General features: G+C 42.3%; 1 protein-coding gene across 2 annotated transcripts in view; it reads right to left on the bottom strand.

Moving 5' to 3' along the window:
- Positions 1-12,375, bottom strand: part of UST (uronyl 2-sulfotransferase) — a 293,864-nt gene that overhangs the window by 1,457 nt on the left and 280,032 nt on the right. The window contains exons 8-9 of one of the 2 annotated variants that reach the window (XM_058534248.1): positions 1,207-1,486; positions 55-189 (exon numbers count right to left, since the gene is read on the bottom strand). In XM_058534248.1, coding sequence (XP_058390231.1) covers positions 55-189; positions 1,207-1,486 — 415 coding nt within the window. Of the gene's footprint in view, positions 1-54; positions 1,487-12,375 lie in introns of those variants that run through there. The other variant, XM_058534249.1, reaches the window with a different exon arrangement.

Below are 12,375 nucleotides of genomic sequence, written 5' to 3'. Positions count from 1 at the left end.
CCATCACTCTGGGGGCAGACACCTACTCGTAAAGCTGGTCCAGCAGTCTCTTACCCAGAAGCTCTCGCTGTTTCTCTTCTTGATGTCCTAGTAAGGGTTCTCGGAGCAAGCTGCTTCCATAGGAAAAGGGACTGTAGTTCCACTGCTTCTGCACAGAACTCAGTACCCCTTTTTACCAAAAACACGTACCTGTTAAGGGACCAGAAGGTGAAAGATACCAGGTACTGTGGGACCCAACCTGGCTAGGGAGGTGCCTGATAAATGATGCACTGTCTGGGGTCAGGCTTACAACTTCTGCCACAGGAGTCAAATGCCAGAACTAAATGGGTTCCTGGGTTTCCAGTTAAAGCAATGCTGGGGAGAGAGATGTTTCATATTGGGTGCAAAGAACACAACCATGCCACTTTCCTGGTGTCACACGACCTCCAGAGATGATCTGTCTTGCCTACACTCTTCCTTACACAGCAAACAATTTTCTTTCCCTGCTATGCTACTTTGACATCTGTCAGAACGGTGCTTGGAAATGGAATATCTCAATGGAGTTGGCCATGCACCTTGACCTTGAAATGTCCTCAAGGTTCTGGACTGGTTGGGGGTGTGGCCCAAGCTGACTTGCTCTTTCAGAGATAAGCATGCTGCTCTTGGTGACAATGTCTCCTGAGATGGACCAGAGGCAGAATTCTACCCATGTGGGTAGAAACCACTCATCCAGGGCCATCTTCCCTTTTGATGTCCTTATCAGTCTTACCTTCTCCTCTTAGATCCTTCTAGAATAGATTCCCTGATCTCTGAAGCGGTTTTGTATTTCTACCGAAATAAACAAGTCTGGATGTTTCCTACCACTGAGGTAATATTTTTACAAGTCGTTTTACAAATGATAAGTTATTGGGCTATGGACTGTATTCCTCCCCCTTCTCTCATTATACTAGAGGGGAAAAAGCTATTTTATGACGAGGTGCCTTGTGATGGAGCCATCTAATGCACCTGGGAAGGACCCGAGGAGCCAAGAAAAACACGGAATAAAATTAAACAAATAAAACCCGCAAAACCGGGCATCTCCCAATGACCCCAACATGTGGGAATGTTTTGTTCTTTTTAATGCCACCAAGCATTAATTTAGTCCCTTAAGGATTTGTCTTCCCCAAACAAAAAACTTTCTGGAAAAGGGAGATAAAGCCACTGGAGGCAACACAGTGCTGGCATCACCTCTTATAGATATCTTCTAGCCACTTCTCGTCATCTTGTTCTTCATCGTCAATCGGCTCCTCGGTCTCCAGTGGAGTCGGAATAAAGAACTGGGGCCTCAGGGGGGGCTTGCTGACGTGAGACTTCAGTCCAAACTTGCGCTTCAGCAGGTGGAATTGCTCTTTGACGTAGTGGTAGAACTCGTATTCATATCTCATCCGCTGGTAGAGCATCTGCACGGCCTCGGAGGAGGGGACGGTCTTCTTCACGGTCACAGTCATGTTTCCAAGTTTCCTATGCTCTGGAAAAGAACCGGGATTGCACATAAGCAATCGTTTGCAATTCTTTTGTTGTAAAGGAATAACGGTGCAGCCTCCAGGACCTGCATGATACCGGCAGCTACCAAAGAAAGAAATTCGACATCCAAGGAATAGGAGGGAAAAATGGGTTCCCAACAATGCTCACCGTTCCAATGAGTGGAAAGATGTCACCGTATTCTAGCTGCTGATATCAACATTAGTTGACTAAACATACATGATCTAACGTTCTTGGGAATGTGTTCTAATGGAATGGGAACTATGCAATTTGACCACAATTCAATTGTATTCTTTTAAACAGCAAAATCTCCCTGCTTTTCTTCTCTTATTTCTGTAAAGGGATTCACTTTCAGAAGGAAGCACAGAAAAAAGATCTCACCACGTTCTAATCATCTTTTTCTTTTTCTTTTAAAATATTGATATCTATTATTAATAGTTTAATTTCATACAAAATCCATTTGCATTCTACTATTTCAGCAAGGCATTTGTCAAGAAAAATAAAGGAAGGCCTGTTAGATTCCTTAAGTACAATTTTAACTGTTGTAACTTTTGAATGGTCATTTTTTATGGTGGTAAATTATAACTAAAGTCTGCTTATTTTTATTAATTTTATATTAGTGATTAATAACACAATGTTATATATATTTTATATTTATGCTTAATAACATAAAAATGTCATATATATCATAAAATTTTAACCATTTTAAAGTGTACGTTTCATTGGCATCAATTACATTCACAATGTTGTGCACCTATCACTAGTATTTTCAAAATTCTGTCATCACTCCAAACAGAAACTCTGTACCCATTAAACACTAACTCTCTAAACCCACCCTCTACCCACCCCTCTCCAGGTAACCTCTAATCTACTTTCTGTCTATGAATTTGCCTATCTTGGGTACATCATATAAGTGGAATCATACAATATTTGTCCTTTTGTGCCTGGCTTTTTTCACTTAGCATAATGTTTTCAAGGTTCATCCATATTGTATATGTAATGGTACTTCATTCTTTTTTGTGGCTGAATAATATTCCATTGCATGGATATACCACAATTTGCTTATCCATTGATGGACACTTGGGTTGTTTATACTTTGTGGCTATTGGGAAGAGTGCTGCTATGAATATTCGTGTACGACCATCTGTTTGAGTCCCTGTTTTCAATTCTTTTGGGTATATACCTAGGAGTGGAATTGCTGGCTCATATGGTAATTCTATGTTTAACTCTTTGAGGAACCACCAAACTGTTTTTCTCAGTGGTTGAACCACTTTACATTTTTACCAGCAATGTACATATGAAGGCTCCAATTTCTCCAAATCCTCTTCTACAATTGTTATTTTCCTTTTCTTAAAATTAGAACCATCCTAGTAAGTGTGAAGTGGTAACTCACTGTGGTTTTGATTTGCATTTCACTAATGACTAATGATGCAGAGCATCGTTTCATGTGCTTGGTGGCCATTTGTATATCTTCTTTGAAGAAAGGTCTATTCAAGTCCTTTGAATACTTTTGAATTGGATTGTTTTGTTGTTGAGTTGTAGGAGTTCTTTATATATTCTGGATATTCTGCATATATATCAGGTATATGATTTGCAAATATTTTCTCACATTCTGTAGGTTGTCTTTTCACTTTGTTGAAAGTTTTCTTTGATTAAAACAAGTTTTTAATTTTAATGAAGACCAATTAATCTATTTTTTCTTTTGTTACCTGTACTTTCGGTGTTATATTTAAGAAACCATTACCAAACCCAAGATTATGAAGATTTACCAAGGTATTTTCTTTTATCATCTTATTTTTAACTAAAACTTTTGTCACCAAATTTGAATAGGTACATTATTTACTGAATATAGCTCCAAATGGCTGTTTCCAAAATCAGATTCACCCGACAGGACAAAGACTTGTCATTTTTTTAGGATATTTGAGATACTTTCTGAAGCCTCCAACAGCAATTCTAAAGAAGGGATTAAAAAAATTCTCTGAGTAGTAACAGCCTCATTGAAATAAGGATATTGCCTTTCAAACTGAGTCTCTTAAAAGACATAAGACACATTTGAATATATCAGTTCTAGAATTTTTATTCAAGAACTTGGCATAGTCTCCTCTAAAATGGGTTTATGACAGAACATTTTATAACATCTGTCTTCTCTGCAGATATTAACTATAGCTAATCTGAGGCGAGACATGTTAATAGGCTTCAAGTATAGATATCCCTTTGGGTTTTTAAAACACAAAGTTTAAAATATTGGTATCAAAGACAGACAAGGCACAAGGAGTTTTAAGTTAAACATTGAGAGGCATGAGAAAAATAATTCACTCATTTCCAGACTCCTACAATCCCTTCTTCTTTCTTTCTTTTTTTTTTTTGTGTGAGGAAGATCAGCTCTGAGCTAACATCCATGCTAATCCTGCTCTTTTTGCTGAGGAAGACGGGCTCTGAGCTAACATCTATTGCCAATCCTCCTCCTTTTTTTCCCCAAAGCTCCAGTAGATAGTTGTATGTCATAGTTGCACATCCTTCTAGTTGCTGTATGCGGGACGCAGCCTCAGCATGGCCGGACAAGCGGTGTGTCGGTGTGCGCCCGGGATCCCAACCCGGGCCACCAGTAGCGGAGGGCACGCACTTAACCGCTAAGCCACAGGGCCGGCCCCAATCCCTTCTTCTTGAAGCACTCTGAATTGTGTGGAGTTTTGTTATCTCATACCAAAAAATATTAGGATTTCTGTGATTTTAAAATAAATTCTTTAGCTAAATTATTTGACCCAATCCATTCCAAAAAGAATGTAAAGAAACTTGCAGAAATATATATGCTGCAATTAGCTAAATAGCTAAGGAAACTGGGCAAAGGGAGAATGAAGGTAGGAAAGGAAAAAGGAGAAACATCAGTGTTGGGGGTAATGGTTTCCCCTCCGCATATGGAAAGTTCTCTATACAGTGGTTGGGGTACTGCCTCCTGCCCAGCCCCTCTGTCAGGGAAGTAGCCCAGGTCCCAGGGCCAGAGGGGTTTCTCTGATGACGCATTTGGGAGAAGGGGTTGACAAGCATCTCCCCTCTGGGGAGAGTGTGCCACTCTGCAGAGACTGCACATCCTCCTGCAGAGGAGAGCGAGGGCTTCCAGCCATGCCTGTGACTCTGTGGGCAAGCCTGTCTAACTCAGGATGGTATATTACCAGTCCATTTCCCCTCACACTTAGCTTTATCTGGTAATAAAGCTAACATCTAGATCTCCATCCGTCTATCTCCAGTGTCTATTTCTCACTTAGTTTTGAACCCAGGTAGGAGAACATGAGTGATATTTATTAGTCTCTCAAACCCCAATATCGAGTAACACAAAACATGTGTTATGGAATCCTAACTACTTATGCAGGAGGTGGGTTCAGAGTTTGGCCCTAGAGCTTCTAGCAGCCAACAAAGAAGTTAACATTGTATATTGCTCTTCGTTTAAAACAACCTACTCACATCTATTCCTAGTGATAAAACCATAGAGAATATCTTCTGTGAATTTTCATAAGAAAAAACCATAATGGATTTAGCAGCATTTTAATAACACCCTTAGAGTAAATTCAGCCATGAGTTTCACAGGTGACAGAGGAAAACGGCAGGTTCAGAGTACTCAACTTTGGCTTGATCAGGGAATACACCACAGAAAATCCAGAGTAGAAGCTCTTAACCCTTCTGAAAACCTAACTAAAGCTCATGCTCAGAAAGACTGGGAGGGTATATAGACTTCCAGAAGCCCACCTAGGAATATCTTAGGCATTTATGGATCTGTTAAGAACCCTTGATTTCGAGAAACCAATGAACTGCATTTCCTTCAACAATCTTTCATATATCTTGTTTATTCTAATAAGTATTAGCCCCCAGTGTAACTGATAAATATTGGAGCTAGTTATTTTATGTGCTGGTCAAGTGTAGAGTCATAAACATTTCAACAGCGAAGAAAGGAGGACTTGGATTTACATTTTATGAAAGGGGAGGGGCTTAACAGTCCCCGGAACTTAAACAGAAGGCCACCCTACCTTGTTCCGGAGGAAGACCCAAGGGAGTAAGCACGGGGGAGCCTAGATCTTTGTAAAGAAGTAATTTGGGATCTGTTTTATTGTAGGGCCTCAAAGCTCTGTAAGGTTAAAACACTATTTTCCTAAAAATAATGTACAGCGTAAAAAAAATAGTGTAATCACTGACCACAAAGCATCTAAGACAAGTATCCATTGAATTTTTAACCTAGAGCAAGGTAACTCCCTAGACTAATCTTTAAGATAAATTGGATGCAAAATGTTGCTCTATATAATGGACTGAATTGACTTGCTGTAAAGGATTATTAACATCAAGCCAGTAAAATTGGGGGAAGATTTTTAAAAATGATACCATGATGGATTTATACATGTCCCTCTTTGATCATGATCAGGTAATTGGTTTAATTGCTATAAAGCTACTCCTAGTTCATGACAATAAAACTCTCTTCCCTGCATGCTTTTCTCTACGGCTGGGGATGGGGGAGTGGGTGGGTGGGCACAGCAGGTAAGCAGCTCTGTCAAAAGTGACAGTATGTCATTCGAGCACAAGTGAAAAGAACTAGGACATATTTACATCATTATTTAACCGATTTGCCAAGAGATGGTGACGGTCTCAGCCGAGCCTGATCCCTTGCGGTGTATTTTTATGATAACAGCTACATTTAGTGAGGACTAAGGTGTATCAAGCATAAAGTGCCATAAACTAGGCACTTATACACATAATCATATTTAATCCTCACGATAACCCCAGTGGAAGAGCCACATTATAGATGGAGAAACTGAGGCCGAGCAAGACTCTGACCCGTTCAAGGTCACGCAGCTGAAGAGTGGCAGAGACAGGAGGGCCCACATGACAGTCCACTGCTATGCTTTTGCTTTATTGTTTGCCGCTACAGAAAGGTCCGCAACCTCATCACTATTCCTCACACATTTCTCAAAAACGGGACAGAGCATAATGGTGGCCGACAGCGGGGCCTAGCACCTACTGCTCTGCACGTTGACCAGGGAGCCCAGATTTGTAGCAGATCTTGCAGAAAGCAAGCAGGCATTTTAGTGGGAATGTCTAATGGGTTTATAATTTGGAGGAGAAAAAAGGTTGATTTAAAAAAGAAAATTGGGGGGCTGGCCCAGTGGCGTAGCCATTAAGTTTGCATACTCAGCTTCAGTGGTCCTGGGTTCTCAGGTTGGGATCCTGGGCATGGACCAACACACCACTTGTCAAGACATGCTGTGGCGGCATCCCACATAAAGTAGAGGGAGATGGGCATGGATGTTAGCCCAGGGCCAACCTTCCTCAGCAAAAAGAGGAGGATTGGCATCAGATGTTAGCTCAGGGCTAAAGTTCCTCCCTCCTCCCCCTCAAAAGAAAGAAAATTGGACTAGGCCATCTCTGGGTCCAATCAGAAGGCCAATACCCATAGAATCAATGACGAAAACCAACACAATCATCACTATTTGGAGTTTCTCAGTTCCAGGAAACCTTTTCCTTGGTGCTTTATTTAGCTTGAACTTGTAATTATGTGTTTTTACTAGGAAATATTATTCAGAAGCCTAGTCATCAATTGACCTGAGATCTACAGAGTTTGGGAAAAGCCAACCTTCTTGCAATGACCAGCGTCTGAACTTCGTAGCGCTCTCCATCAACTCAGCTCAGAGGATCCCACTCAGATCTCTTCACATTGACTTATTTTATCCAACTTTTGGAAGATAATGAGAGATCTCTAATGAGATTTATATTCAATAAGATCCCAAGTGGTCTTTCCAACCAAATTTTAATTACACATCACCTCACTATCCTGATGAAAGTGTTTTGGCTATTTATTAGTACTAGTCGGAACAAACACTGAGAGATGGTGTCCTGTGTTTGCTAGAAACCTCTACAGATAGGACAGACTTTTAGGGTGAGAGCAAGAGAAAGTTTTCATTTGCGGCTACAAGACAAAGCTTTAAAAGATCTCTTCTGGATAGCAACAGACAACCATGAGTATTTCAGCTACCTCAGTTCTCCTCACTCTTCTCAGCCCCTTCCCTATCTCCTGTCTAAGCAGGAGGGACAGTGAGAGCTGCTTCTGGGGATTCTTAACAGAGCTGATTTTTCACTAAGCTCCAGTTTTGCATTAATATCCAATTCTTGCTTCATCCATCTATCCCTTCTCTCTGTGCCACTCTCAGGCTATCCACCTTCTCTGTTCTTCATTGTCAACCTCTCCTTCTCAGCTGGCTCCTTCCCACCAAAATTAAAGGTGCTCAAGTCTCTCCCTTCTTAAAGAAAACCCTTGCCTTGTGTCCTCCTCTTTCTTTTATCTTCTCCTTCTGCTCTCCATCACAGCCAAACTTCTTGAAGAGTTATCTAAATTTGTTATCACCAAATTTTCAACTTATACACATGACTGAACTTATCAAAATCTGGCTTATGTTCCCTCAATACTCCATTCAAGCTACTCTTGCTTCCCTGTGGATAACTCAGTGGGCATTTCTCAGGCCTTCCATGACTCCTTAGCATGACCACACAGCACCGTTGGCCACACACTCCGTCTTGAAACCCTCTCTTTCTGTGGTGTCTGTAACAGCACTTCCCTGGTTGTCCTGGTCTCCTTCTGATGGCTCCCTTCAGTTCTCGACACCCAGTCCTCCTTCCTTGCCTGTCCTTTAAATGTCAGCTCTCCAGGGTCTGGTCTAGCTTTCTTCCCTTCTCCCTTCCTTACGCCCTGGGTGGTATCATCCAACCCTCTACTGTTGTAGTTTTCACCACTGTGCACACATAACCAAAAGTTCACATGAAACGATTACAACTTTTTTGTCCTTTTGTGTTCCACAGAGCTCCCAAATTTAATAGGAAGGTTAATGATATTGCCAGAGGGTTACGTCACGGTCAGAAATAGGAGGGCTGTGTCGTGACAGGAGAAGCAGAGATTCAGATTCTACCAACACTGATGGCAAACACCCATCATGGGTTTGGATCATGCCTATACGTATGTTATTGTATGTAATATTCCTAATGACCCTGTGAGGTGCCATGACTCCTATTTTGCAGATGGGGAAACAGAAGCTCTGGGAGATTAAATGACTTACCCAAGGTCACACAGCCAGGAAGTAAGTGACTGAGTGAGAGTTTGAGCCCAGGTCTCCATTTCTGTTGAGATTTCCCCTAACTAAGTGCTAGGCCATAACCAGCAAAGATTTCGTGAGCCTGCAGAAAATGATCACCTTTGTACGGAAAGAGCAGAGAGTAGTTTGCCTTGTATAGTTAGCAGAGAATTATTAAAATCACATTTCAAAGACATATGGTTAAGTGTCTTGCTGTATAATAATCAGTGCTATGGAAAAGTCATTCCACTGCTAAATGTTCCACATTTTTGTAAAACGCCAGACTTTCTCTCCAAACAAAACAAAGCTACATGAACTACGGAATCAGCCTCCCTCCAGATTGCCATAACAGCAGTTCTAGAGGAAGTTGTTAGGATTTTTTTGGAGTCTGTTGTTATTTCAGCCACAAAACAATCATGCTTTAAAAATCTGTACTTATTAATAGCATCTTTTGGGAAGTGAAGTAGCCCTTGTTAGGTGCACAGATATTGTAGAACGGAACCATCAAGAAGTGAAGACCTAACCCCATGAGCATCCTTTGAGAGGAAAGGGACCGAGAGACGACTTCAGGGGGCTCATGTCTCTTGTGAACATTTCAAAAGGAAGAGACAAACAAACTCCTTCCATTACGGCAGAGACAGCAGCCTGAGATCTGACTGGTAGGCTATGTGTTATTTGGCCTGTGGAGAATTTTTTTTTTGGAAATTGACTTAGTTGTTGTAAGCCTTGGTCTATTTCACATGGCAATCTGGATTTCTGTCTTCTCTCAAAGTGAGGCCAATCTTCTTCTGGAGCTGAGTATGGCTGCCCCCCGAGAGAGGCCATTGCTCTCCATTTTGTCTCAGACCCTAAATGCAAGTTCATGCTATCATGTTACCTCCCTGGCTGCTATAGAAATTTGAGTTTTATGCTTCTACTTTAAAGATTTGGACATTCTGGGTTTCATAAATCTAGGAAGGAAGTGCTTTGCGTCAAAATTAACGCTTCATTCGTGCGGCCAGTGTCACCTTCCTCTCTTTTGTCTGCAAATATTTATTGAATAACTTTTCTGCACCAAGCACAGGAGTTATAAGCAGTGAATGGGACATCATCACCATCACCAAGAGGCATTTTGGGAGCTGTCTCCGTGCAAAGACTGTGAGATATCTAACATGCATTTAATCCTTACAAATCCCCCAAAGAGGAAGGCTCTCTGACTATCATCATTTTACAGATGTGACACTGGAATTTAGTAACTTGCCCAAGTCACACAGCTGGTAGGTGGAGAAGCCAGAAGTTAGGTCTAGGACAGTGTGCTGACTGACCCCAAACTCTTAACCCCTCCTGTTGCCTATGGTTGAATGTGGCTCACAGTGAAAGGAGAGACCCCCCTCCTCACGGGCCTGGTCACCATGGGGGCAGACAGGACATTTCACTCTGGTTGGTTTGACAGCCTCAACATTTCCGCTCATTGGTCAGAAGTCCCTAGTGGAGGGACCACGCCTAATGGGCGTGACTTAAATGCTCTGCATGGAGTTGGGTCTTTCACAACCACTATTGACTATTTGACCACGCACATCTGCTGTGTGTGCAAGTCTGCGAGTCTAGGGTAGGTCTTCGTGTGTGGGTATGTGTTTCAACCAAAACATGGAAAACTTTTAGGAGGCCTCTGAGGCACTATCAGACCTCTGAGAACTTCTCCCTGGGTTTTTTTTTTCCTAACATCCCCACCAGTTTCAAGCAGCTGTTCTCCTAACGGGGTCTGCTCTGCTGAGAGTTCTCAGGATACGGGCGATACTCACTTATCTTCGTACTTGCACAGCTCAGCACCTGGGGAAACACAGCACCCTCTGTACATGCTCGTTGAGTGAATGACAGAAACCAACAGAGGGAAGGGGGTGTTGTCAGACCCGAAGAAGGCTTGGCTGTGTCTGTGAGGTGCAGAAGTGGCCAAGTGGAGACAGAGGCAATATCTGAGTGTGCTTAATAGAAAATTCCCAAGAGACCCATGAATGCTGGGTTTCCCCTCCTATCTGGGATTTTTCAGCTCCTAGTGGGCTCTATAAATTCCAGTGTTTAGCTTTGTGGTTCAGTTGCCTTTTTGGAATGATAGCGCTGGCCATGTTGTGTTTTTCTGCCCCCGTCTTTAATTAATAAATACATTTTGGCAAAAGAGAAGCCATGGTTTCAGGATGCTTTTGAGTTTTCTCATTTTTCTTATTTATCTTTAGAGATTGGCAGAAGAATCCCCTTAACCATTTTCATGATAATTGCAGAAAATTTCCTTAAAGTCAGTACTGGTTTTGAGCTGTGGAACGATCAGAAGGGAAAACAAACAAACAAACAAAAACCAACCTCTGACCTTTCTATTTGAATAGCAAAACAAAGGTTGTTTTTCCTTATAGACACGCCCAAAGTCGGCCATAGAGTCAGGACGGTGTGGGGACAGACTTCCAGGCTTCTAGGCCCCCAGACTCTGAACTCTCCCTGAGCAGCAGTGGCAGAGACCCCACAGAGTCACTGTGGCCCTGAATGGGGATCCTTTTCATATTGCTGAATCCCAATGACATAAAATCTGTAGTTGGTCATCCAATGCTGGTAGAGAACAAACCAGGACTATAATGAGGTCTGTAGGGAGACTACTGAGTCAGGTCAGCTTCTTGCATTATCAAAGCTCTATAGATAGTGGTATAAACAGCTCACCCTCCTCCTCCGCTTCTCCTCTTGGTCCATCAGAATAGCATCCCCTTCCTTTGCATAGAGCTCTGAGGATTAACGTGCCTTCACATAGACCCTCTTCACCTCACACAGTCCTCATAGCAACCCATGTACCTACAGATCCCAAGGGCCTGGGAGGTCACAAAACTGGCTCAACGTTGTGTGACCAGTAAGTGACAGTCCTGAGACCAGCAAGCTCGTGTTCTGAGTCCCAGTCTAGCATCTTTCTCCAACATCACTGGCTGTTAATTTCCAAATTGAGTGGAAATCTATAACCACCCACTTCTGCCTGCCCTGTGTGTATTCTGGCATGAAGGGGGTCGGCTGAGAAGAAGAGCGTGAGTGTTCTAAGTCAAGGGGAATGCTTTCGTAAGACTGGGAGGACCTGCTGAAGAACTTGCAAGCCAGCAAAAATGTTTTCACACTGAAAGGGACTGTGTCTTATTCGTTTGTAGCTCTCCAGCACCCAGCTCCACGCCTGGCACATAACGACCCTCCATAAAGGTTTGTTGATCTGAAGCTTGTATGTTAAATCCATCTGTAAGACTGGATTAACCCAAAGGGCAACTTTTGGTGTTGTCTATACATGTGTATGTTGTTTTTGCTAAATTCTTTCCTTAGTTGAGGGTCCTTCCTGAGTACACTTTCCATTTCTAGAAATCAAGTTTCTTTAGGCTAGGCGGACACAGGAGTTGAGGCTCACAGGTCGCCCCGGAGAGGTAGTGGTGTTTGCCTTTCTTAGCCGCTTCACTGGAGAACACTGTTATGGGGACAGATCGCTGACACATACTTAGCACAGCTCAAGAAATACTGCGATAAGGGACATTTGCCATAAGCACAAACACCCACGTAGAAGACATAATACACACTGCGACCTCGTCGCTAGTGCATTTACGTCATGGGTATTATCTACTACAGCCATTAACTAAAGAAATCCAAACATCGTTGGGGCAAAAAGATATCTGTGTGACCTCTTAATGCTGTTCCGTGACTTAATTTGCCATCATTTTTGGTATTTCTTAATGCTGTTTCTCCATCAGCAAAAGAAGATGTTTCATTTAGAAGGAACACATGC

This window comes from Diceros bicornis, chromosome 39, assembly GCF_020826845.1.
Source record: "Diceros bicornis minor isolate mBicDic1 chromosome 39, mDicBic1.mat.cur, whole genome shotgun sequence".
NCBI lineage: Eukaryota > Metazoa > Chordata > Mammalia > Perissodactyla > Rhinocerotidae > Diceros > Diceros bicornis.
The sequence above is the reverse complement of the archived record's forward strand: the minus strand, read 5'-3'. Positions and strand labels throughout refer to the sequence as shown.